Source organism: Mirounga leonina, unplaced genomic scaffold (genome assembly GCF_011800145.1).
Source record: "Mirounga leonina isolate KUSES-001 unplaced genomic scaffold, KU_Mleo_1.0 Mir_125, whole genome shotgun sequence".
NCBI classification, from domain to species: Eukaryota; Metazoa; Chordata; class Mammalia; order Carnivora; family Phocidae; genus Mirounga; species Mirounga leonina.
Genome location: NW_023270305.1, coordinates 51,060,611 through 51,085,354, shown reverse-complemented (window position 1 = coordinate 51,085,354; position 24,744 = coordinate 51,060,611). Strand labels below are relative to the sequence as shown.

At 38.6% G+C, this 24,744-nt stretch overlaps 1 protein-coding gene across 5 annotated transcripts in view; it reads left to right on the top strand.

Moving 5' to 3' along the window:
- Nucleotides 1-24,744, top strand: part of EHBP1 (EH domain binding protein 1) — a 436,421-nt gene that overhangs the window by 98,429 nt on the left and 313,248 nt on the right. For 4 of the 5 annotated variants that reach the window (XM_035001458.1, XM_035001456.1, XM_035001454.1 and 1 more), the window contains one exon: nucleotides 7,232-7,630. In XM_035001458.1, coding sequence (XP_034857349.1) covers nucleotides 7,527-7,630 — 104 coding nt within the window. In that variant the 5' untranslated portion in view covers nucleotides 7,232-7,526. Of the gene's footprint in view, nucleotides 1-6,121; nucleotides 6,398-7,231; nucleotides 7,631-24,744 lie in introns of those variants that run through there. The other variant, XM_035001455.1, reaches the window with a different exon arrangement.

The following is a 24,744-nucleotide window of genomic DNA, read 5'->3' as shown; positions in this document are numbered from 1 at the left end:
TTTTAGAATTATTACTTGAGGTTTTATAGCAGGTACAAATTTCAATCTAAAAAAATTCAGGTTTGCAAGAAGCATAATTTCATTTTTCTATAACTCAACTCAATTTCTATTTCAAGCTCTGACTTCACAAGGGGTGGCAGACACTTAATCATAGTCAGCATAGCAGGGACTGCATCTAAACCAAGGGGATTTACACAGTATCAGGGTGTCAGAAGAAGGGGATGGAGCATTTGATCCTTGCTCCTCCTCTACCATGCTGGCTCCCCCCAAGATTTCCAATCTGCATCCTTCCTCAATAGCAGACATCCCCACAGATTGCTGCTGGGTCAGTCTTGGTCTATCAGCAAGGCCTCTTTAGGTCTGGTGGTTTCCGTTGCCTCTGCACCCTTTTGGATGCCTGGAAATCATCAGGCTGGATTTCCAGAACCTTCATGGTACTATGTAAGGCTTCACTGTTCATTTTGGTAACTATCAGCCACATGCGGCTATTTAAATTTAAATTAATTAAGATTAAATATCTACACTCGTTTCTCAGTTACACTAGCCACATTTCAAGTGCTCAGTAGCCCCAAGCAGCTAGAGGCTACTATATTGGACAGCCAGGCATAGAACATTTTGTTCATCACAGAAAGTTCTATTGAACTGTACTGTAAAGTCTTGGCTGAACTAGACACACAGTTCAGCTTTTTCTTCTCTTTAGGGTCTTGCCTCCTCCCTTTGGGCCTAACAAGGAAAAAGAATGTTAAGTTATCTCTCTCAGCTCTCAGATCACATAGATGGATCCTGTTATTTCAGTTGCCCCTCTCCACGGCTTGTGCCAGAATAGAGAAGAGAGCAGTAAGTCCTGTTCTCAGGGACCCACCAGCATCTAGCTTCGAAATACTTTCCTCCCAACTCTTCTTCCCCTTCCAGTTCAGGAAATCCATTTCTCTTCTTTCTAAAAGGAAGTTTTACTATTGTCTTTAGCAGCACTCTATGATAGGAATATAATGTGAGCCACATGTATAATTTAAATTTTTCCTATAGCTACATTAAAAAAGCAAAGTAACAAGTGAAATTAATTTTAATGTCTTTTATTTAACCCAATATATCCAAAATATTATAATTTCAACACATAATCAACATACAAACTATTAATAAGATATATTCCATTCTGTTTTTACATGCTAAGTCTTTGAAATTTGTGTATATTTTATACTTACAGCACATCTCAATTTGAACTAGCCATATTCAACGAGCAATATTGAACATTAGTGTTCAAGTCACCTGTGGCTAGAGGTTATGCTACTGAACAGTGTAGGTCTCTAAAAGGATCCATTTCATTACTCCCTAAAGGGCTAGGATTTTGAACTCAAAAACCAGGGGAAAATTCCCTGTTACTCTGCATCCTGTTATATTCCTTTCCTGAAACAATGAGCAAAGACCAGCCTACATGATGATGGGTGTGATGCTGAGGGTGTATTAGGGTGGGGTCAAGGAGGAGAAAAGCCAATAGGATAAAAAGAAGTACCTGGAAAAACAACTACTACAGGAACCATCAGTTAATATTTTGAAAGTATTAGCTTGCCTCAGTGAGTTTTTTTTTTAGGACATAAGAATTGATGTAGGATCGTCAGGAGTAAATTTGTTTACCATGGGCTTGAAAGAAATAATTTGGGGGTGCCTCAGTTGGTTAACTGCCTGACTCTTGATTTCGGCTCAGGTCATGATCTCAGGGTGGTGAGATCAAGCCCCTCGTTGGGCTCTGTGCTGTGTGTGGTCTGCTTGAGATTCTCTCCCTCTCTCTCTGCCCCTCCTTATGTGCTCTCTCTTTCTCTCTCTCAAATAAATAAATAAATCTTAAAAAAAGAAATAATTTCATTAGCAGTTAAAAATTGCAGTAGTGTTGTATATAGTCTAACTGCTATGGTAACTGGAAAATAATGCAAAAGCCTGCAGTACTATTTTTGGGAGTAAATCTTATTACTAGGACTAAGGCACAGATAAGTTCTATTAGTAGTTAAATCCTGCAATAATACCTCTGACAATTTTTATTGTAAAAACTGTAAAACCTAAATATAAAAATTTTATCACCAGGAATGATCATAATTCAAATCTTTGGTTGCATTTCATAGATAGAATCCCCATTTTAGAGGTTTCTGAAACAGTGACTAGCAAAGCTGCTTCATGGAAAATAAGTTCTATAATTTTAAAATTGTCATGGCAAAGATTGAAAGTTTTGGGATGGCATTTTCCACTTATTTCTTCATATTATATCTTCACTATGAGCTTGATGATATTTAAAGGCAAAATTGAAATTATTTTAAATGTTGAATCTTCTGTTAAGTAAAACACCTATAAATTTTTGCATTCAACACCTGGGTCAAATGAACAGGACAATCAAAGTAACATACACCCACAGGTCTATTACACACAGATTTAAGCCTGGGATGGAAGGAAGTGATAAATAAGACCTGAGTAAATAGGGACTTAGAAAAGAGTTTGAGGTGCAGTTCCCCTGTGGAAGTGGGGGGAGGGTCAGAAGGATGTACACACTGGTAGGTAGAGAGAATGGGAGGCCTTAAGAAAAAGGTAACTTCCAGCATGCCCAAAGATCTCAGCTAATATATGGTGTGAAAGGCGGTCATGAGGATTGAGGGTAAGTGAATTCTTAGTAATTATTATAAAATCTTGAGTCCACATAAGTTATTGGTTTTCCACTCTTGGTAATCACCAAGTCATTGGGAGAGGAATAATGTTAAATGCACTGTTTCTTTAGTCCTGAGGTAGCTATGTTCAGTAGCAACAAAGTATTGCCTGAGTATTCTTGAAGGTCTGGTTGTTTTTTTCTTGACCATTTATGAAACAAACACAATGGTGTACATTATTAATTACCACTTATTGACTGTTTACTATGTATCAAGTACTTTACCTACATATCTTCCATTTTTTCAACTTCCCAGAAAGGCAGGCATGGTTATTTGTTTGACAGAATAAGAAGCTGAGACTCATAGAGGTTAAGTAATTTGTGTTATTGTCTTGCATGCATGCTGAACATCTATTTCTGAAAACTCTTCTGAGAATAGGGATTGTATCTTTTATGTACTATTAATAGTATTTATATTATCAATAGTTGTTTTCAATAATTTTCAGCTAAGCAGATGAAAAAAATCTTAAGATATTCTGTATGGAAGAGTCTTCATAAATTTAGTTAGCAGATTAAAAAAAAAAAAAGTTATGAGAGAAGAAGTAGCTGTTTGATGGAGCCTCCAGGAGCCAGCCCATGAACTTGAGCTCAGCAGAAGAACAATGTCAAGGTCTGATCTTAATTACTTCATTTCTTTTTTAGAAAGATCTATTTATTTACTTGAAAGAGAGTGAGCAGAGGGAGAGGGAGACAAGCTGACTTGCCACTGAGTGGGGGAGCCTGACATGGGGCTTGATCCCAGGATCCTGAGATCATGACCTGAGCTGAAATCAGGAGTCAGATGTTTACCCGACTGAGCCACCCAGGTGGCCCATTCATTACTTCATTTTGAACCTTGGCCTCTTCTTAGCTACCTATGCAGCTAGAATGAAAGAGTTTACATCCAAGAAAAATACTTCCCCTAAAAAGAAAAGCAATGTCTTATAAGAAACTCTGTCAGTCTCTTGAGAAAATTCTCTAGGCGTTCTATACACTTTTCCTCCTTCTTCTTCCTCAAAAGAAAGACTTGTATTTAAAACTGATTTTTTTTTTTTAAGATTTATTTATTTATTCGAGACACAGAGATACAGAGAGAGAGAGAACATGAGCAGGGGGAGAAACAGAGGGAGGGGGAGAAGCAGGCTCCCTGCTGAGCAGAGAGCCCAATGTGGGGCTCGATCCCAGGACCATGGGATCATGACCTGAGCCGAAGGCAGACGCTTAACCATCTGAGCTACCCAGGCACCCCGAAAACTAATTGTTTTTTAAAAAAAGATTTATTTTAGAGAGATGTGTGTGGGGGGGGGGCAGTTGTTGGGGGAGGACTAGAGGGAGAGGGAGAGAGAGAATCTCAGTCAGACTCCCTGCTGAGCACTGAGGCAGATGTGGGGCTGGATTTCACCACCCTGAGATCATGACCTGAGCTGAAACCAAAAGTTGGACACTTAACTGACTGAGCCACCCAGGTGCCCCCAAACTAATTGCTTTTAAGATAATTTCTTTACAATAAAGTCTCTCTCCCTCTCTCTCTCTCTTTTTAGGATGAGAAAGAGTATTAAATGAAACTAGGTTGACCACATAAGTTTGAAAAGTTCTGAAGAACAATAATAAATAGGATACAAAACTCTCCTGATCATCATGTGGGTTGTTCCTGAAGGGCAACTTAGATTAAAATAGTTTATGACCATTTCTATAAATTAGTCATTTAAAAAAACCCCATACACTTAAAGTCTGTTAATGATGCAGAATATATCACTATATGAGATCATAATGGCTGTAGGTTGTAGTGACTTAGTAAACCACTCAGGAAGGACATTTGAGAACTCTAAGATGTACAGAAAATGAGAATCAATATAAATATTATGGTTATCTTAATATTTTAAAATTAAAACTGTAGCAAAATAAGTGATATCTATGTCCTTTTCTGTAAAATGCACATTGTGTTCTTGTGGTATTATTAGATCACTTTATTGAAAATGGAAATAGAATTAGATACTATATTCCAGCTTTCTGTTTCCCCATCTCTCCTGATTCTTCAGTCACTCTCTCTCTTCTTTCTCTTGCTCTTGTGTCTATAGATGGGATCACCTCTCACTCACCACTGCCCTCCTCTCCTGTCCTTCAAAGAATACTTCCCTAGATAGACCCTAATAACTTTCAAGCTACTTTGTCCATCCACTCTGCTCTCCATCCTCAGTAAGATTAACAATGGCCCTTAATTGTTTCTGAGACCCTACTTGCTTGTTTTCTTTTCATGTTAGCTACCCTCTCTTTTTTCAAACTATATGCTGATTGCTTATAGGGTGCTCTTACTTCTCTGACCATTCCTCCTCAGTCTCTTTTCCACTTTACTCTGCTTATTCCTTAAATGTTGGGACCCCCCACCCCCCATATAATTCTTTGCCCTCTTTACACCAAGAGGTCTGTGACCACCTAAAATTGAAAGCAAATTTTTGTGTTTTATGATAGGATAAATTTCCCTCCTTGGGTTAGTGTATATAACTTTCATCATATTCTCAAAAGGATCCTTGGCTCTTTTAACAAGGTTAGGTGTCCCTGCCCTCACACTCTCCTTAGGTTATTTCATGCTCTTCTTTGTCTAGAACCACGCTTTTTATATGCTGGCCACTCCCGAATCATTTACAGGGGAAAAAGAACATAGCAAGAAAAATACACCAAGATTCAAAGAAATGTTGAAGAATCAGAACAAGAAGAAATTGCACCGTAAACGATTTTGCTTCTAGCTCAGCCTACTGTATCCCGTTGAGAACCAGTAGACTGAATGTTAGGTGTGGGTTGGCAGGGTCATTACTTAAAAAAGCCCCAGGAGAAATCGGGTGAAACCAAGGCTCTGTGCGCAACACCCTGGTTGCTAGTGGCGGAGGAGTAGGCGCACCCTGCTCCTAGGGTGGGAATAGGTGAGTACGGGAGAGAAAACTACAGGAGCCACGCAGCCCACAGCCGCTGCGAAGCCAACCCCGGCTCTACTTTCAGACTCCAGCCAGAAACCCCGCCCGGCACCCAGCGCGCCTTCGACGGACATCCACCTTAAGCAACCATCTTCCAGTTCACTATAAACACTCCTTACTCCTCCCGCCTATCGTTTCCCTCTCCAAGCCAATCAGAAGAGTGGGCGGCATCGTCCCTGGTGGGTTCCAATTTTTTTTTTTTTTTTTTTTTTTTAAGAAGGGTAGACTGTGCGCTGCGTTCCGGCTGGGGGAAAAACACCTCCTGAGCTAGGGGGTGGAGCCCCTGTTATGGGCACCCAGATCGGCCAATGAGGTGCCCCCACCACTGAGAGGCCCGGCCGCCGAGATGGGCGGGGCACGCGCGGTGCCGGGCCAATGGCGGCGGGGCGGACGGAGGTTGAGCCGCCGTGGGTAGGGTTAGTGTGAGAGGTGCGGCGGGGGAGGTAATGATGATGGTGGCGGAGGAGGAAGGCGGGGGAGGGGGTGCTGGGCTCTGAGCGGCGGCTCTGGCAGGGTTTTGTAGGGTGGGGGACGGTCGCGGGGCGACTCCGTCCGGGAGGGGGCGGGCGTGAGGCGCGCCGTCCGCCTGAGGGGCTGCAGACCCCGGCTCCCGCGAGCGCCGCGGCTGGCTCGGCTGTTCCATGTGGCTCCGGCGGGGATGGAGGACTCGGTGGCGGCGGCGGCGGCTGCTGCTGCGGCGGCGACGGAGGAGCGGCGCTGAGGAGGGAACTGGGCCAGACTCAGCCCGACAGCGGGATTAGAGGTGTGAGGAGGGGCCAGGAGTGGAGGTGCGGCGGGGCCGGGGCTCGGGGACCGGGCTGGGGTCTTCTGGCATCGCTTGGGTGACAGGGACCGCGGGCGAGCCACCGCCTGCCACCGCTGTGGGGCAGGGGTCTGGGCTCTGTGCGTGAGGAAAGGAGGCTCCCGCGGACTGTTCCCTTCGGAAGGGGGAGGGAGGCACCGCACCCCGCACCGTGCACTTGCCCCGCTGGTCATTGCTTAACGCCCAGGCAGGAGTTTCCATTTCCCTCCGGTTGGCAGCGAAGGTGGAGAGCCCGAGTGGCCTGGAGCCAGGACATTGCCCTCCCTCTGCCTTGAGATTTCCCTCCACTCCTCTTTCCCCATCCATTTCCCCCTCCGACTGAACAACAGCATTCCTCCTCGCTTCTTAATTTGTTCCAAGCACATATTCTAGGACTGGAGGCTATTAATTATCAGCCGAGAAACAAAGTTTATTTTAAAATGTTCCACTCCTCCCTCTGACTGGCAGTGGACATTAAACAGCATCCCTAGACTTTCCCGCTCTGCTCGCCCTTCTGTGATGCTAGGAGGGGGAGGTAGGGCCCCTACTTGCGTTTCTCGATTGTTGTTGATGGTGATTACCTGGAGTGTTGCTCCACGTCTTCGGTGTGAATTGTAATTTCTTCCTTGATGTCTTGCATCCTTGATGTTACTGGCTTTTGAGGTTGGTGTTTTGTTTCATTGTTTGAAAAACATGCAGGGAACTGAGGTTGTCTGTTGCAGTGTTATCTAACATGGGTGGTTAGTCACTCCTCATGTTTCTCTCATATTTTTCTCTCTTTGTTTTGCTTTTCAGTCCTCCAGATTATACATCATATAGCTCCTGAGGTGGAATGGTGATGTCTCCATGAGGGAACCTCCTCTCATTCATCCTGTCATGTGTATCATACTGTTCTTGACTGGGCCATTCATCTAAGATGGGATTTACCCTGTGAAACAGGGAGAAGACTTATGGACCCCAAACATCATTTCAAGTTGTAGTTGAGTTTTTTAAAGTACAGACATACATGCAAAGCTTCTTTGCTTTGGGCCCTCTGCTTTGTTAAAGCTGCTGTATTGCTAACCCAGAACTGCTCCAGTGACTGATCATCATGGCTTCAGTTTGGAAGAGACTGCAGCGTGTGGGAAAACATGCATCCAAGTTCCAGTTTGTGGCCTCCTACCAGGAGTTGATGGTTGAGTGTACCAAGAAATGGTAAGACATGTCTGGGGGTAGATTTTTTGTGGCCTAAACTCACTGTGGCCTAAAGTCAGCTGACAGCCGACTCACCTTTCTGTAGTGCACGAGTGTGTACAGGCTGGGCAGGGAACAGATTACTCCAACAAGTCCTGTGGTATGCACTGTTGCTGCTGGTACCATCCCTGTGGGTTTTAATTACTGCACTTCAGTATGGCTCATAGGACTGTAGCTGTGAGAGCTTGCTAAGTACAGAAGATTTGGTCTTGAGGTCTTTCATCATTAGTGTTAGCATAACTTTGATTTTTTTATAATTTGAAGGAGATACAGAGAATGCTATTGAATATTGTAAACATGTGCATATGTATTGTAACGTATGCGTTTTAATAGAGTTATAGAAATCTATATTCTTGTGGGGTGGTGATAATCTATTTTATTTTGTTCTTGATTTTTCATTTTTCTTGGCTTAAAATAAGTAATTTTTCATTATTTTAATAACGGAATGCCAGTCCATAATACAACCTTAGAAATTCTTTTGTTATATGCTTAGTCAGGCAACTGTATTTTATCTTAATTGCCTAATGGGATACATTTCTTGGCCAGACTTAAGGAAGCAATTAGTAGTTCTGGCCTATGATTTGCTTCTTTCTACTTGAGCAAAGTAAATTTAGGGCTTTCTTTTCACTGTCTTGAATGGTAAGCAAGAATTCTTATTTAGTAAGAGAAAAAGAGTTAATGTTAAGCAAATGGTCCTTTGAGTTTTGATTTATTACAGTGTTTAAGTAGTATTACTGCAAAAATAAGTCCATTTCATTGTCCACAAGGACTGTAATCTCATGTCTGTACCTCTCTTTTTAACATCCTTTTTATTAGATGAAAAAATAAATTGCTCTATTCTAGAACTCTTAAAGCATATTTGAATATTGGGAAACTAGTTTTTGAATGCTTTTCTCTTGGACTTGTTAGGAATGTTATGTGCAATTCAAGAAATGCATGCACTGATTACCTACTTTACACTAGGTACTGTGGCTTTAGAATTGAATATGACATAATCCCCGCCCTCAAGGAGCTCACAGTCCAGGATAATAACAGTCATGTAAATCAATTCACTGTGATAGGTACAAGAATACAAATATGTATGATGTAGGGATTTTAATGTCTCCATCACTTAACAGTTGGTTATCCTTGGGGACAGGTTATTTAGTTTTCTGTGATTTAGTTTCCATATCTGCAAAAGAAATAATGGTACCATTTCATAGGAAGAGTTACTGTGAAGATTAAATGAGTTAATACATGTAAAATGCTTGGAACAGTGTCAGGCACAGTAAATGCCCAGTAAATGCCTTATTACTTACAAAGTTGGCAGTGGGGAAATAACTCTTTAAGGGTAGAGGGTCTTGGGATGGCTTCTTGGGTTCTGAGTTGGGTTTTGAAAGATTCACAGTAGTTGGCCAGAAAGCCAAGGGGGAAGAAATGAAGGATATTCTCGACTAAAGCAACAGCCTATGCAAAAAGTATGGAGGAATTAAATAACATGGGATGTGCTGGAAATTCAAGCAGTGTAGTTTGTTAATAATGGGGCTTAAAGTGCAGGATGGGAGAAGTGCAGTGGGATATGATGTTAGAGAGGTAGGCAGGATTCCAATCATGGAAAGTTATGTGCTTAGACTATTATATGTGGCTTGGACTTTATTCTGTGATAGTGAAGGGCTTTGAGTAGAAGATACGTTAGGTTTGCATTTTGGAAAAATCACTTGGATGATAATGTGGAGTAAGGATCATAATGGAAAGGGTGATTGGAGGCAGCAATGTCTGCCTACTGTTGCAGTAGGTAAGGTGAGGGAAAAGGCTTAGACTAAAGCAGAGCACAGGTAATTGAGAGGAACACTTAGGACACAAAATGGATAGGGCTTGGTGGTCATTTCAGTCAGGGGTCTGGAAAAGATGGGGATGAGAGAGAGAAAGGCCTAGATTGGCCCCCAAGTTTCTGGTTTGGAAGACTGGGTACTTAACTAACCTAAACTAGGAAATGAGGAAGATCCTCATTACAAGTATTTTTTTAACTGGGCAGTATACTGGGAATATCAACTTTTAAGATGGTTAAATTTGAGTCTCCTTTTTTTTTTTTTTTTTTTTTTTTTTTAGAGAGGGAACACAAGCAGGGGGAGTGGGAGAGGGAGAAGCAGGTTTCCTGCTGAGCAGGGAGCCCGATGCGGGGCTCGATCCCAGGACCCTGGGATCATGACCTGAGCCGAAGGCAGACGCTTAACGACTGAGCCACCCAGGCGCCCCGAGTCTCCTTTTTTTAAGGGCAATAGAACATATCAGGTGATTCTTTTTTTTTTTTTTTTTTTTTTTCAGGTGATTCTTTAGTGACAAAATCAGTTTCTTCCCCATAGTTTGCAGTATGGCTGAATTTTTTTTTTCCTTGAGAAGTATGTAAGTTGTTATTAATATGTCTCAATGTGAAAGCAAGAATGAAAATTTAACTCGATTACAGTTGAATAGATGGCTTGATCATTTTTAGGGATGGCCATTACGGTACACCTATTAAATTAGGTCTTTATGATAGGATATGGCTTTAACACTAGAAGCATTTGGATGTTCTGGAATTTTCAATTTTATAGTAATAACATGGAAGATAAATTGCAAATGTTGAGAGGATAAGAAAATAGATCTGGTATAGAGAAGAAGAAATAAACTATAAAAAGAGAACAGATAGCATTCCATTGGGATTGTGTCTTTGGAGGTAACCTGTATATACAGGTTCCATTGGCTTTTAGAACTGTGCTATTTAAAGTGTTTTCTGAGAAGCAGGAGCATTTGCAACATTGGGACCACCTGTTAGAACTGCTGACTCTCAGACCCTGCCCCAGTCCTACTGAGTCAGAATCTGCATTTTAGTAAGATCCACAGTTTGCATATTAAAATTTAAGAAGCAGCATTTTAAAATAATGTTTTCAGCTTTCCCAAGTGTCCATTCATGACTCCAGGATAAAGTATATTCAGAATATACGGACTTCTGCATGAATTTGAAACTCAGGGAATGAAGATGAAACTCAAGAGATTCAGGAAAGGCATAGTGTGTTGACGGAAGAGGGTCATGGGAATCAGGGTATGTTTTTCAAGAGGGAATGTGTTCTTCCTGTGATTAAGGAGAGGAGAATGTTTCCCATGTTCTTTTGTCATGGCCATAGGGTATGAGCCTGGATATGACAGATAACAGGATGAAGGTAAGGGTTTAAGGATATTTTTTTAGATCTAGGCCATGAGCAAACTCACAGTACTTTACCTTTGATCAAAGGATGGATTCTATAGATTAGAGGATTTGGGGCTTATGCTTTCTCAAAGTTCTTTTCTCTGTTGCTGTCTTACCTATTTTACCTTTGCTCTGGCTGATGCGTGTGAGTTTCTTTAGTTCAGTAGGGTCCACTTCCTGATTCTTTCATGTTGTAGTGGTTCTAGAACTTAGGTGAGGAACAAAAGCCTGAATGACTTATTAATCTAAGAGAAGGACACTATACTGTGAGGTCCTATTCCTCATCACTCCTTGATTGCCATGTTAAGGCTCTAGCAAATATGGAGTTTGTAGGGGTTTGTATCTCCTACTCCTATTGTTGTCTCAAAGTCATTTAATTATTAATCACTTAATTGATAAAGCTGTTGGCAAGTAGTGAGATGGCCACTGGAGCTGAGTTGGAGGGAAAGAGACTGTGCTATCTTTTTTCTTAGTTTCTTTCTTATCTAGTTCTTTTTTATCATTTGCAGGCTTTTAGATTCTGAGAAAAGTCTTCACTTTATGAGCTTTCAGGTATTTAAGGAAACTACTTCAAAGTTGGCAAGTTGTGGTTATAATTTAGGTTGTAGAATTCAGTTCTGGTAGGAGCTCCCTAATATATGAACCATTATGTATGAGTATATATTATACTTTGTGTACGTGTCTTTATCATCTACCTATATGAACATATTTTATCTAGGTTTTTATATTTTATCTAATTCTCAGTTATGGCATTAAAACGTATTTAAAGTAGTATAAACTTTTCCCAAAAAGGCATAAATATATTTGTTTCTTATCTTTCCATGTCATGTAAGAATTCCTTTTTTTGTTTTTAAATATATATTTAATTATAATTTATTTTAAAAATAGGTAATACAATCACATGGCTCAATATTGTAGAGGTACCAAAGGGGTGTGTGTGTGTGTGTGTGTGTAACCCTGAAAGTAACTCCTCATTTTCTCTATTATTCCATACCTCTTTGCAAACCTTGTGATCTCAGGATTTGAAAAGTAAAAAAAAAAACAAAAAAACACCACACACAGCTCTTTCTAGTGCTTAAGTTTGTGATGCTTGCCTGTTAGATAAAATATAAACTCCTTAATATGATATTCTAGGCTCTCTGTAGTTGATCCCAATTTAGTTTTCCATTGGACATTAGAATGTTGCATGTACTTTAAGTATTAACCTGAGTTTATGAAGGCCAAATTATATTCATAAGTACTCATTCAGATCCACTTCTTTGGATGGCTTAAGCAAGCATTTCTCTATTGGCCATTTAATGGAGTGAGAGGTACATCAGCTTTCATGTAAAGAATCTACTTTTGAAGTACGTTAAAAAAATAATTGGATACAGCTTTTTTTAGGAGTCTGTTTTAGGAGTATCTGGAAGGCCATTGTGTCTAGAACAAGGGATAGATGATAAAGAGGTGAAGTCTGAGAAGTAGGTAGGGGTAAGTTAATGTATGGCCTTGAGATCACGCAAAGGGCTTTTGGATTTTAAGTGTATAGGAAGCAATTGGAGAAGTTTGAGCAGGGAAGTGATATAATATGATTTACATTTTAGAAAGATTATTCTGGATGCTTTGTGGAATATGAATTGTCATGAGTAAAAATGGAAGCAGGAATACTAGTTAGGAGGCTATTGTAGTAGTCCAAGTAGCAGGGGGGGGGGAGGTGGTAGGAAATGGTCAGATATATGCAGGTAACACACATATACTACCACCACACTTTACTGAGGTGTAACTTAAACTTTTGCATCCAGTAAAATACATCAATTTTAAGTGTATAGTTCAATAGGTTTTGACAAATGTATACACCTGTGTAACTGGAAACAAAGGTTTTGTTATAATTGGCAGGACTTAATGATGGATTAGATAGGAGGTAAAGTGAGAGATGGCTGAACAAGCAGGTGAATGCAGTGTTAATTACATGGATAGGGGACACCTGAAGAAGAAAAGGGGGACACCAAGAATTGGCTTTGCTTTTCTTAAAGTTTGGGACATCCAGATGGAGATCTTAATTAAGCAGTTAATTAGAAGAGTCTCGAGGTTAGGGGAGAGAAGGGATTGGAGTCTCTTAGTATATAGATAGAATATATAACCATGGGGCTGTAAGAAATTTCCTGTGGTGTTAAATAGATTATGAAGACTGAGGACTGGGCCTTGGGACACTTCAACATATAGAGGTAGGAAAGAAGAGGAAGAGCCAGCAAAGACTGAAAAACAAGCAGTAGTAAGGTAGAGGAAAATTAGGAGAGTGTATTCTTCAAGGAACCAAGTGCAAAATGTATCAGGAAAGAAGTGTTTAACTGTGTCAATTCTGTTGAGAGGTTGAGCAAGATGACAGTGGATTTGGCAAGGTGGAAAGAGCTGGTGACTTTGAGAAATGGTTTCACTGGAGAGGTGGGGATAAAAGCATGATTAGACTGGGTTAGAGGAAAGGAGGTGAATATGGTCAGTGTAGATACTTTTCATGGAGAATTTTGCTACAAACCAGAGAACTAGGTAGTAGCTGGAGAGGGACAAGGGGTCAAGGTATGTCTTTCACACGGAAGATATTGCAGCACATTGGAATGCTGATGGAAATGGTCAGTAAAGAAGGAAAAACTGATGATGTGCTGGGAGAGGAGGTAACTTCAGGAGAAAAGTCCCTGAATAAGAGAACAGGAACAGGATCCAGTACACAAGTGTAAAGGTTGAACTTGAGTAGAAGCAGGGACAATTCATTGTTAAAAGGAGGGGGGTAGATGACATGGGTAGAGAAGCAGGTAAGTTGGTAGATTTGGTGCATGAGGGTGTGGACATTCTCTTCTGTTGGCTTCTGTTTTCTCAGGGAAATAATATTAGAGGTTATCAGCCGAGAGAGGTAACAGAAAGAGGTGTCAAAGGATTGAGGAGAGAGGAGGTATTAAATTGTCAAAACAAGAATTGACTGGGGAAATTCAGAAGGATTGATGGGTAGTGCTGAGGAGCTTCTTAACTTTGTGGTCATAAATTTAAAGTGAATGCAACCAGCAAGTTTGCAAATTTTAATTCAGCTATGTTCCTTGTTTGGGTGCAGGCATAGAATAGGCAGAGTTAGATTTAACTAGGGATGGGTTTTCTCAGGAATGTACAACTGAGAAAGAAGGGCAAGGAAATTGAAAGCGAATGCACGGGAGTGGTTATAGTAATGAACCATGTAGTATGAGATGGAAAAGGAGGAAAATAAGGACATGAAAGGTAGGATGGTCAATGAAAAAGAGAAGAGAATAATGATTTTGATATGTTAAAGAGGTTGAATAGTTGGTGGGGTTGGGTTACCAGAGTGAATGAGCTGGAAATATGGGAGGTAGGAGTCAAAGTGAGATGTTTGATTGTGGAGGATGTGGTTAATGTTAATGACAAGATAAAGGTTGTGGTCTCCTTTTGATCACATTTGCTTATCAGTTAAAAAAAATAAGCACTTGGGGCACCTGGCTGGCTCAATTGGTAGAGCATGTGACTCTTGATCTCGGGGTTTTAAGTTCCAGCTCCACTTGGGTGTAGAGATTACTTAAAAAATAAAATCTTAAAAAAATTAATAAAAAATGAGCACACATCCTCAATATGTTTTTATTTATGCCATATACATTAAATAGGAGTATACCTTAATTTTCTTTTTTTTTAATTAAGTGGAATTTCTTCTATATTTGAATGGGTCATTCTTTTGTACTATAAGACTATAGCTGTTAGGGTATGACAATGGCAATTGGTGGTTGAGATGGAATGGAGGAAAAGATTTTGGGGACTGAAAAGGTTGGTCAAGGAATTTATAGGCTGAAGTGTGAGACAGATTATCTCTGTGGCTCTTGAAGTTGCCAAGAATAATTGGAGGAAAAATGGTTAAGATAGTCAGGTGCTAAAATCTTATTCAATGAGGGGAGAGATAGGGCAGAAAGTTTTACTTTGTAAAACTTTTTACAAGTTATGTGAATCTTGAACACCTTATTCCTTGAAAGGAAATAGCTGAGTCTTCTTTTCCATGTGATGAATTGTCAAAGGTAGATTTAATTTTAGTAGATAATAAATTGATATGTTACTTTGTTAGTAATATTATGTGTTTTATGGACTGATTTTTTTTTAAACTGGAATTATTACATGCAGTATTTTATCCAGATTTTAAATATTTATTCCATGTGAAATTCAACTGTACAAAAGTTCTATTACATGAGGTAATTTAAGGAAAATAGTGAAGCCCCTGTATGCCGTAATTTGATATCATAGTGCTTATATCACGATTGCCTCCACACCAGATTCAGTATGCCTCTAGATTGACGGCAAACTTTGGCCTGGTCCAAGTTGTTTCTTTTGTAAATAAAGTTTTATTGGAATATGGCTATGTCCATTTGTCTGTAGCTGCTGTCACACTAATATGGCAGAGTTGAATAGTTGCTACATAGACTGGGTGGCTGCAGAGTTTAAAATATTTACTATCTGACCTTTTAAGAATGTTTACTGACCTCTGCTCTAAATCTTGGAGTTACTTGCGGCTAGTGTTTGTGGAATCTAGAGTCTAGGACCTTTCTGTCTTTTCTGTACCCAACCTACAAACTATTAGTTTAACTTATTGTAGTCTAACTGCGTAAGAATAGAGGAGAGCCTAGGGGCACCCGAGTGGCTCAGTCTGTTCAGTATCTGACTCTTGAATTCAGCTGAGGCCTTGATCTCAGGGTGTGAGTTCAAGCCCCTGCTTGAACACACATGGAGCCTACTTAAAACAAACAATAGAGGAGAGCCCATGTGCCTGCCTTCCAGCCGTATAGAAAGAAACTATTTATTTATTTATTTATGTAAAAGATTTTATTTATTTATTTGCGTGAGAGAGAGAGCCTGAGCGGGATGAAGGGGCAGAAGGAGAGAGAGAGAGAGAGGCAGACTCCCCACTGAGCAGGGATCATGACCTGAGCTGAAGGCGGCCGCTTAACTGACTGAGCCACCCAGGCGCCCAAAAAGAAACTTTACAATAGCATTAAGGAACATTTTATATTTGTGTATGTACAAAAATACATATTTTCAGACTGTGCAACCTTGGACAAATTACTTAACCTCTCAGTACTTTATAAAATGGTGATGATACTAACAGTGCTTCCAGCATAAAGTTGTTTTGACAATTAAATGAAATAATAACCTGTAAAGTGGTTAGAATAGTGCCTGACATATAGTAAGCACTTAATAAATGTTACCCATTGTTATTACTATCTTTATGTGATTATTTAAGCAATAAGTGATGAAGAGAACTGTTTAGACAAAAGGGTAGAATAAGCAAGAACACTGAAAAAATAACTGGAACATTTAAGAGTGTTAGAGAAAGACAAACTAGCACAGAAGTTTGGAGTGACCCAGAGGTGGGAGTAAACCAGAAAGCATGCTAGCAAGAAACACTGTGCTGAAATTAACCAAGTTTTGGCAATACTTTGGCTTTTGGGGAAAGGAACGACATATTATTACTTCTGGAGCAAAATCAGTTCATCCGTTTTAGTAATCGCTTCAAGTAAGTAATTTGGCTAAGGAAACTAATTGAATTCTTCTAAAGTAGATGGAATTCATTTGCCAGCATTTGTGTGTGTGTATCGTATGGTGACTATGTGTGATACTTAGGATATATTTCTTTATGACAATTTGTCATAAAAAAAATTTTCCTATCATGATTTTTTTAATGAACCCATTTAGTACATTGTATCTTTCAGTAATGTGAAATTCTCTCACCTTAATTTGGTAGGAAGTTTTGGTTTATGTATTTTGAAGGTTGATTTTTAAAATGAAATTTTAAGGGATTATGTGAAGAGATTCTACTCTTATAATTTAGGTTAGTTTGACGTTAGTTTTGCAATTAAATGCTCAGGGAACTTTAGGCATTTCTAGAAATGTGCTGTTGATGTATCAAATGTGTTTGTTCTAATTTTGTGGAAAATTTCAACAAAAGAGCCACCGAAGTAGTTCACTGCATGATATAAAAATAGTCCAGTGTTCTGACGGAAAAATTGCACAAGCTTTTTGAACTGAATGCTCAATAGGGATGTTCATATTCTGCATCAGGACTTTTGCATATTTTATGAAAGGGGTAGAACTGAGTTTGTGAAATGGGGGCTATAGAATTACAGCAGGATGTTAGTTTATGTTTGTCTTATTTATCACTGTTATAGTGATATTTTTAGGCAGCTTTGCTAACTGGTACCTAAAGATTTTCTTTAGTAAATTTGTCCTGTTAAAATATTTCTTTTTGTTATTAACCCCAGTGTTGTTATTTTAAAAGTACTTTTTAAATGAGAAAACACTTAAAACATTTACTTTAAATTTCAGTTAACAGTAAAAACATTGACTTTAATCAAAGAAGTTATCACTTTAAAAGTTGATACCCTGCCTATGTCCAAAAGAGTTTATCCACTTAAGAATTTAAAATAACACTATGTTGACTAATTTAGGTATATAAATAGAACAGAGATAGTCTTAGAGGAGCAGAGAGTGCATGTTACTAGACACTTAAGAGGAGTTACCACTGGACACTGGACTTGATTCTGAGTTTACTGGCAGCTGAGGCAAAAAGGGAAGCACACTGGCTCAGGTAATATTTCTTCTGGCTAAAGAAAATACCCAAATTCTTTTGCAGAGACTTTTCTTAGAACTTAATTCAAAGAGAACTTCTATTGTGAGAAAAAAAAAAAAAGTATGACATTGGATAAAATCTCCCAACTACAAAAGACTCAGACTGTGAAATTGGATAAAGTTTACCTAGTTTTCTGATCATCTAATTTAAATCAGAGGTACAACTTGGAAAATTTAGAAGAATGGGTATTTAACATAAATCATCAAGTTCTGTGCTGTCCAGTACAGAAGCAGCCAACCACATGTGGCTATTCACATCTAAACTTAAATTAACTTTAATTAGATGAAATTAAAAATTTAGTTTTTCAGTCACGTTAGCCACACTTCACGTGCTCACTAGCAACATGTGGGTAGGGGCTGCCATACTGGACAGTGCAAACATGGATCATTTCCATCATCTTGAAAAGTTTTACTGGACAGTGCTGTTTTAGCCATTTCCTCTCAAACTATCTGATTTCAGAATCTTTGGAGTACTTTGCAAATGTGGAGATTTCCATGTCCATTAGAAAGCCTGAGCTTGTGGGTCTGGAATGGTGCTGGCAAGTCTGTCATTTTAGAAGGTCCCTGATTGTTTAAGCTCCATCATCAAGCCAGGTTTTAGAACTATTGCATATTATTCTTTTTCACGTATCTGTATGAAGTAAAGCTTCGGTGGATGCTGGATGACAGTTCCTTTAGTACTCCAGAAACATTTATTGAGTTGAAAATTTGAATTCAATTTTGTTTCTTTTTTTCCAGCCATTTTTGTAATGCGTGTGTATGTGTGTGTGTTAAAAATGAGAGTAATGTACTTTAGCTGTGCCACATATAAAGCTGTCAAGTTAATATAAACATTTGAACAGGTTTATTCATTCATTTTAAAAAAAGACGAGTTTGTTCTCATCCATAGAAGCAAGCACTGTTGGGGGATAGCTAAAAACACAATAGTTTTTTTTTTGAAAAGTTTTGAAACTTCTCAAGTGCTTGCACTGTTGTTATACTTCCAGGCAACATTTCTGGATCTGATTTTTTTTTTTTGTCTCTGAGGCATGCCTTTTTTCTCACTCCAGTTTTTTTTTGTTGCTACTGCCTTGGTGGCATCCTTTGTAATCTTTTGCCAAAGTCATGGTTCCCAAACTGTGCACTGTGGAGCCTTGAAGGCTCTGCAGAGGACTCTACAGGTATGTCAAAGGATGCTTAAAATTTTTGAGGGAAATACAGCAACATCTTTTGGAAACCACATAAACTACTAGCTTGAGGTAGTTCATTTTCAAAATTAGTTTGCTATATTGCTTTCATTGATACCATATTTTTACAAAGCTGAGTTTTGGCAGTTGCTGTTATGAAAAGCAAGTACGATGTGAAAATATATATGGAACAGGGAAATAGAAAGGCAGTTGAGTGTCCTCTGAAGTTTTTTTTTTAGGTTGGAGAAGTTGTGCAGTGCCCAACATAAGTGCCACATTGTTAGGACATACATTCTTCTTAAGTTGTTTGGACCTGACTACTTAATAAACAGAATGTCTAGGTATTTCTTTTGGCCTGTGAAAAAATTACTGACACATTAAAGGCCTTGTAAACCCAGAAAGCTTGGGAACCTGTGGTATAGGCTTTTATGATAGCCCTTAACACTTTCCTAGCCCCTTCTGTCCTTTGTTTCTGTTATTGTGGTAGTTATCCTCCTGAAGAGAATCTTCCAGATTTCCTGTTTGTTTAGGATACTGTTAATACGGTAATTTTAATCTTTTAAACCTATCCTTATTTTATTTTACTAGTCTTAACTATTTCCCTTAAGCGTCCAAAATCTTGTTTACCACACACAATAGTTCCCTCAGTATCTTTCATTCTTCTCTCTCCCCCTCCAAAAATCATTAAATGCAATGAGCATGTAGTAATACCCTATCTCAAAGTAACTTAATTGAAACTGAGTTTACTCATGCAATAAGTCAGTTTAGAAGTTGAGTTTAGTGGTTCAGCTTTAATTTGAAGAGTACTCTAATTTACAAAATAATTTTATAAAAATTGATGAATTCATTTATTTTTTTTAAACTTTTATTGAAATTATTTTAGGTTTACAGAAGAGTTGCAAAGATAGTATAGAGAATTCCAGTATAGTCTTTACCCAGCTTCCTTTGGGTAAAATTAGGGTAAATAAATTTACCATGGCCATTTATCAAAACTAAGAGATTAATGTTAGTACACTATTGTTAGGCCAAACTATAGACTTACTCAGATTTCACCAGTTTTTCCACTAATAATCCTTTTCTGTTTGAGGATACAATCCAGGATACCACATGGCATTTAGTTGTCCCGTCTTAGCCTCTCTAATCTATGGTAGTTTATCAGTCTTTCCTTGGTTTTCATGACCTTGATAGTTTTTTGAAGAGTGCTGACTAGTAGTTTGTAGAATGTCCCTCAAATTGGGTTTGATGTTTTTCTAATGATTAGACTGGGTTATGGACTTGGGGAAGATACCACAGAGGTGAAGTGCCCTCATCACATCATATCAGAGGGCACATGATAGCAACATGAGTTATTATTGGTGGTGTTCATTTTGATCATGTGGTTAAGGTAGAGCCTGACAGATTTCTCAGTGTAAACTGTTTTTTTCTTTTCTATACTCAACTTGTTAGCTGCTAATCACTAAGTCCAATATATACTCATGAAGAGGGGAATTCAGTTCCATATCCTGGAAGGAGGAGTATCAGAGAATTTGTGGACATATGTTAAAGTCACCACAGAATCAATAAATTTTGGAGGGGAGATAACTTGAGGTTGTGTAAATATCCTGTTTCTCTTTAAAGTTTCAACCACTAATTTTAAATTCTTTAGTTGATTTTTGCTGCAGCAATTATTACTGTATTCTAATGATGATTTTCTGTTTCTTTTATTCCTCTCACATTATTTGGAATTCCATTAGGAAGATTTGGCCTCTCTCATTTATTTATTCAGTTACGTTATTTATAAATAACCGTTTGTTATAGGTACCATTTTTGGTACTAAGGTTCTAACAGGAGGTATATTGTTGCATCATTCTTTCTTTTTTCTTTTTTTTTTAAGACTTTATTTATTTATTTCACAGAGAGAGATAGAGAGAGCAGGAACACAAGCAGGGGGAGTGGGAGAGGGAGAAGCAGGCTTCCTGCTGAGCAGGGAGCCCGTTGTGGGGCTCGATCCCAGGACCCTGGGATCATGACCTGAACCAAAGGCAGACGCTTAAGGCCTGAGCCACCCAGGCACCCCTCATTATTTCTTTTTTTAAAAAGAGCAGTTATTTTGAAATAATTTCAGACTTACAGAAAAGTTGCAAAAGTAGTACAAAGAATTGCCATATACCTTTCACTAAGATTCCCCAAATGGCAACTTTTTACCATATATGCTTTATCATTCTCTTTTGCTTTCTCTGTATGTCATTTTTTTTCCTTAACATTACCCATGATGCTCCTTTGCCCATAATTACTTAAGTGTGTATTTTTTAAAAACAAGGACATTTTCTTAGGAACTGTAGTTCAGTTTATCAAATCAGGAAATTAACATTGATACAGTACTGTTCCTTAATCTATACACCTAATTCATTTTTCTCTAGTTATGCTAATAATTCCCTTTCTAGCAAAAAGATAATTTTCTTTTTCCTTAAATCAGTATCCAATCCGTCATATGTTTCATTTAACTGTTGTATCTCTTCACTCTCCTTTAACCTGATAGAGTTCTTTGGTCTTTGTTTTTCATGACTTTGATAGTTTTGAAGAATGTTCCTCAATTTCAGTTTGTATAGGTTCAGATTATGAATTTCTGGCAGGAATACCAAAGTGATTCTGTACTCACTGCATCATATACATATATGTATATGTATGTAAATATCCAGTCCCTCTCAAAGTTTTATCCACTAGCTTTAGCATTCAGTTTCGTTATATTTTTAATTCAAAACACAGATAGCTTTATTTCTTTTTATTTGTATTTTGCTCTAGAAAATACCTCTCCATTCTTGTTGAATTAGTTAACTTATAAGTTAATAAAATTTTAATATGGTTCCCCAAGTAAGAACTATTTTTAAAAAAGTATATTTCCCTGGGACACCTGGGTAGCTCAGTTGGTTAAGTGTCTGACTCTTGATTTCAGCTCAGGTCATGATCTCAGGGTTGTGAGATCAAGCCCTGTATAGGGGGCTCTGTGCTGGGTGTAGAGCCTGCTTGAGATTCTCTTTCTCCCTCTCCCACCATGCTCTCGTTCTTTAAAAAAAAAAAAAAGTGTATTTCCTCCATCTCATCTATCCCTTTCCCACCTCTCTATCCTTTTCCTCTTGTTCCACCCAACACCTGACTGTAACTAGTTTCATTATTCTGGGTGATCCTCCTTGCCCTCCTCCCCCTCCTCCTTCTCTTCATTTATTGAGATATAATTCATGTACTATACAGTTCACCCTAAGTGTTCAATTCAGTGGTTTTTAGTGTATTCCTAGAGTTGTGTAACCATCATCACGTGACATCTAAGTTTGAAAATTTTCATCATCCCCAAAAGAAACCCGTACTCATTAGCAGTCACTCCCTATTCTTCTGGAACTCCCCTCCCCTCTTCTTCCTCTTCTGCCTGTGTACTCCTACTCCACCCCTGCTCGGGGAACCCCTAATCTATTTTCTGCCTCTCTCTATTTGCCTGTTGCAGACATTTCATGTAAATGGAATCTTACTATATGGTCTTTTGTGACTGCTTTCTTTCACTTATAATGGTTTTAAGGTTCATCCATGTATATCATATATCAATACTTCATTCCTTTTTATTGCTGAAAATATTCTGTTGTATGAATACTGCATTTTATTTATCCTAAATGGTTGTTTGGGTTGTTTATATATTTTGGCTATTATTAATAATGTTGATATCAACATTTGTGTCTTGGGTATATACCTAGAAGTGGTACTGCTGGGTCATGTGGTAATTTTGTTTAACTTCTTGAGGAGTTGCTAAACTATTTTCCTACCTGGCTACATCATTTTATATTCCCACCAGCAATGTATCAGGGTTCCAGTTGCTCTTTATCCTCACCAATACATCTTATTGTCTGTTTTATTTTAGCCATCCTAGTAGGTGTACAGTGCTATATCATTGTGGTTTTCATTTACATTTCTCTAATTGCTTGATGATGTTTAGCACAGTCTTTTCCTGTGTTTATTGGCCATTTATATGTTGGTTTTTTTTTTTTTTAAGAAATGTGTAGCTTTTGCCCATTTTTTCCCTTTGAGAGAGGGAGAGAGAGAGGGTGAGTGGAGGGAGAGGGAGAGAGAGAATCTTAAGAAGGCCCCACGCCCAGTGTGGAGTCCAACGTGGGGCTTGATCCCATGACCCCCAGATCACACCGACCTGAGCTGAAATCAAGAGTCAGACACTTAACCAACTGAGCCACCCAGGTGACCCTCTTTTGCCCATTTTTAATTGGGTTGTTCATCTTTTTAGCATTGCATTGTTTATGTATACATACATTCTTTATGTATCTTATGTATAAGACTCTTATCAGGTGTGTGATTTGCAAACATTTTCTTTCATTCCATGAGTTGGTGAGTGTCTTTGCTTTCTTGATGATGTCTTTTGATGCACAAATGGTTTTAAATTTCATGGAGTCTGATTAAACTATTTTTTATATTGTTATTTGTACTTTAAATTGTACCTAAGAATCTGTTTTAAGTTAATTTTTGTTTGTGGTGGCAAGAAGGGGTCCAACTTCATTCTTTGCATGTAAATGTCCAGTTGTTCTAACATCATTTGTTGAGTTTGGGTATATTTTTCCTGTTTCTTTTTGCACAAATGATCATATACATGTACTTTACCCTTTATTTCTTCTTTCTTACATAAAAGAGGTAAGAGGTAAGAAAATATTGTTGGTACTCTCTTTCACTCTGCTTTTCACTTAACAATATATCCTGGAAATCATTCTATACCATTTCATAGAGATCACCCTCATTCAGTATTGACACATTATTATTATTATCAAAGGTTCATAGTTTACCTTGTTTTCACTCTTCATGTTACGCACCTATATGGGTTTTGGCAAATGTAAAATGACATGATTCCACCATTATACTATCTATCATACAGAATAGTTGGACTGCCCTAAAAATCCCCTGTACTGCACCTATTCATTCCTCATCCCTTTTCCTGAATCCCTGGCGACCACTAATCTTTTTACTGTCTGTAGTTTTCCTTTTCCAGAATGTCATATAGTTAGAATCATACAGTATGTAGCCTTTCCAAAGTTGGCTTCTTTACTTAGCAATATGCATTGGAAGTTTCTCTGTATCTTTTTGTGCCTTGGTAGCTAATTTCCTTTTAGTGCTAAGTAATATTCCATTGTATGGGTATAACAGTTTGTTTATCCATTCTTCTATTAAGGGACATCTTGGTTGCTTCTGAGTTTTGGTAATTATGAATAAAGTTGCTATAAACATCTGTGTACAGGTTTTTGTATGGAACGTAAGTTTTTAACTCATTTGGGTAAAGGAACACAATTTCTGTATCACGGTAAGAGTACGATTAGTTTTATAAGAGACTGCTGAACTGTTTTCCAAAATGCCTGTATCATTTTGCATTCCCACCACAATGAATGAGAGTTCCTTTTGCTCTACATACTCACCTGGATTTGATGTTGTCAGTGCTTTGAATCTTCACCATTATAATAGGTGTGTAGTGGTATCTTGTGGTTTTAATTTACAGTTTTCTGGTGGCATATGATTTTGAGCATCTTTTTATATGCTCAGTTGCCAGGTAGCTTTATAATAAGTCCTAAAGATAGGTGGTGTTCGTCTTCTCACTTTGTTGTGCTCCTTCAATAATGTGATGGCTATTTGGAGTTTTTTGCCTCTCCATATAAACTTTAGAATCTGTTTGTTGGTATCCACAAAATAACTTGCTTGGGTTTTGATTGGGATTGCATTGAACTTAGATTAAGTTGGGAAGGACTAAGATCTTGGCATTATGGAGTCTTCTTACCCATGCACAGAGAATCTCTCCATTTATTTAGACCTGCTTTGATTTTTTTTTTTTTTTTAATTTATTTGACAGAGGGAGAGAGAGCGCACAAGCAGTGGGAGCATCAGGCAGAGGGAGAGGGAGAATCAGGCTCCCTGCTGAGAAAGGAGCCCGGTGCAGGGCTTGTCCCAGGACTCTGGGATCATGACCTAAGCCGAAGGCAGACGGTTAACTGACTGAGGCACCCAGGCGCCCCTAGATCTGCCTTGATTTTTTTGGGGGGGGCGTGGGAAGG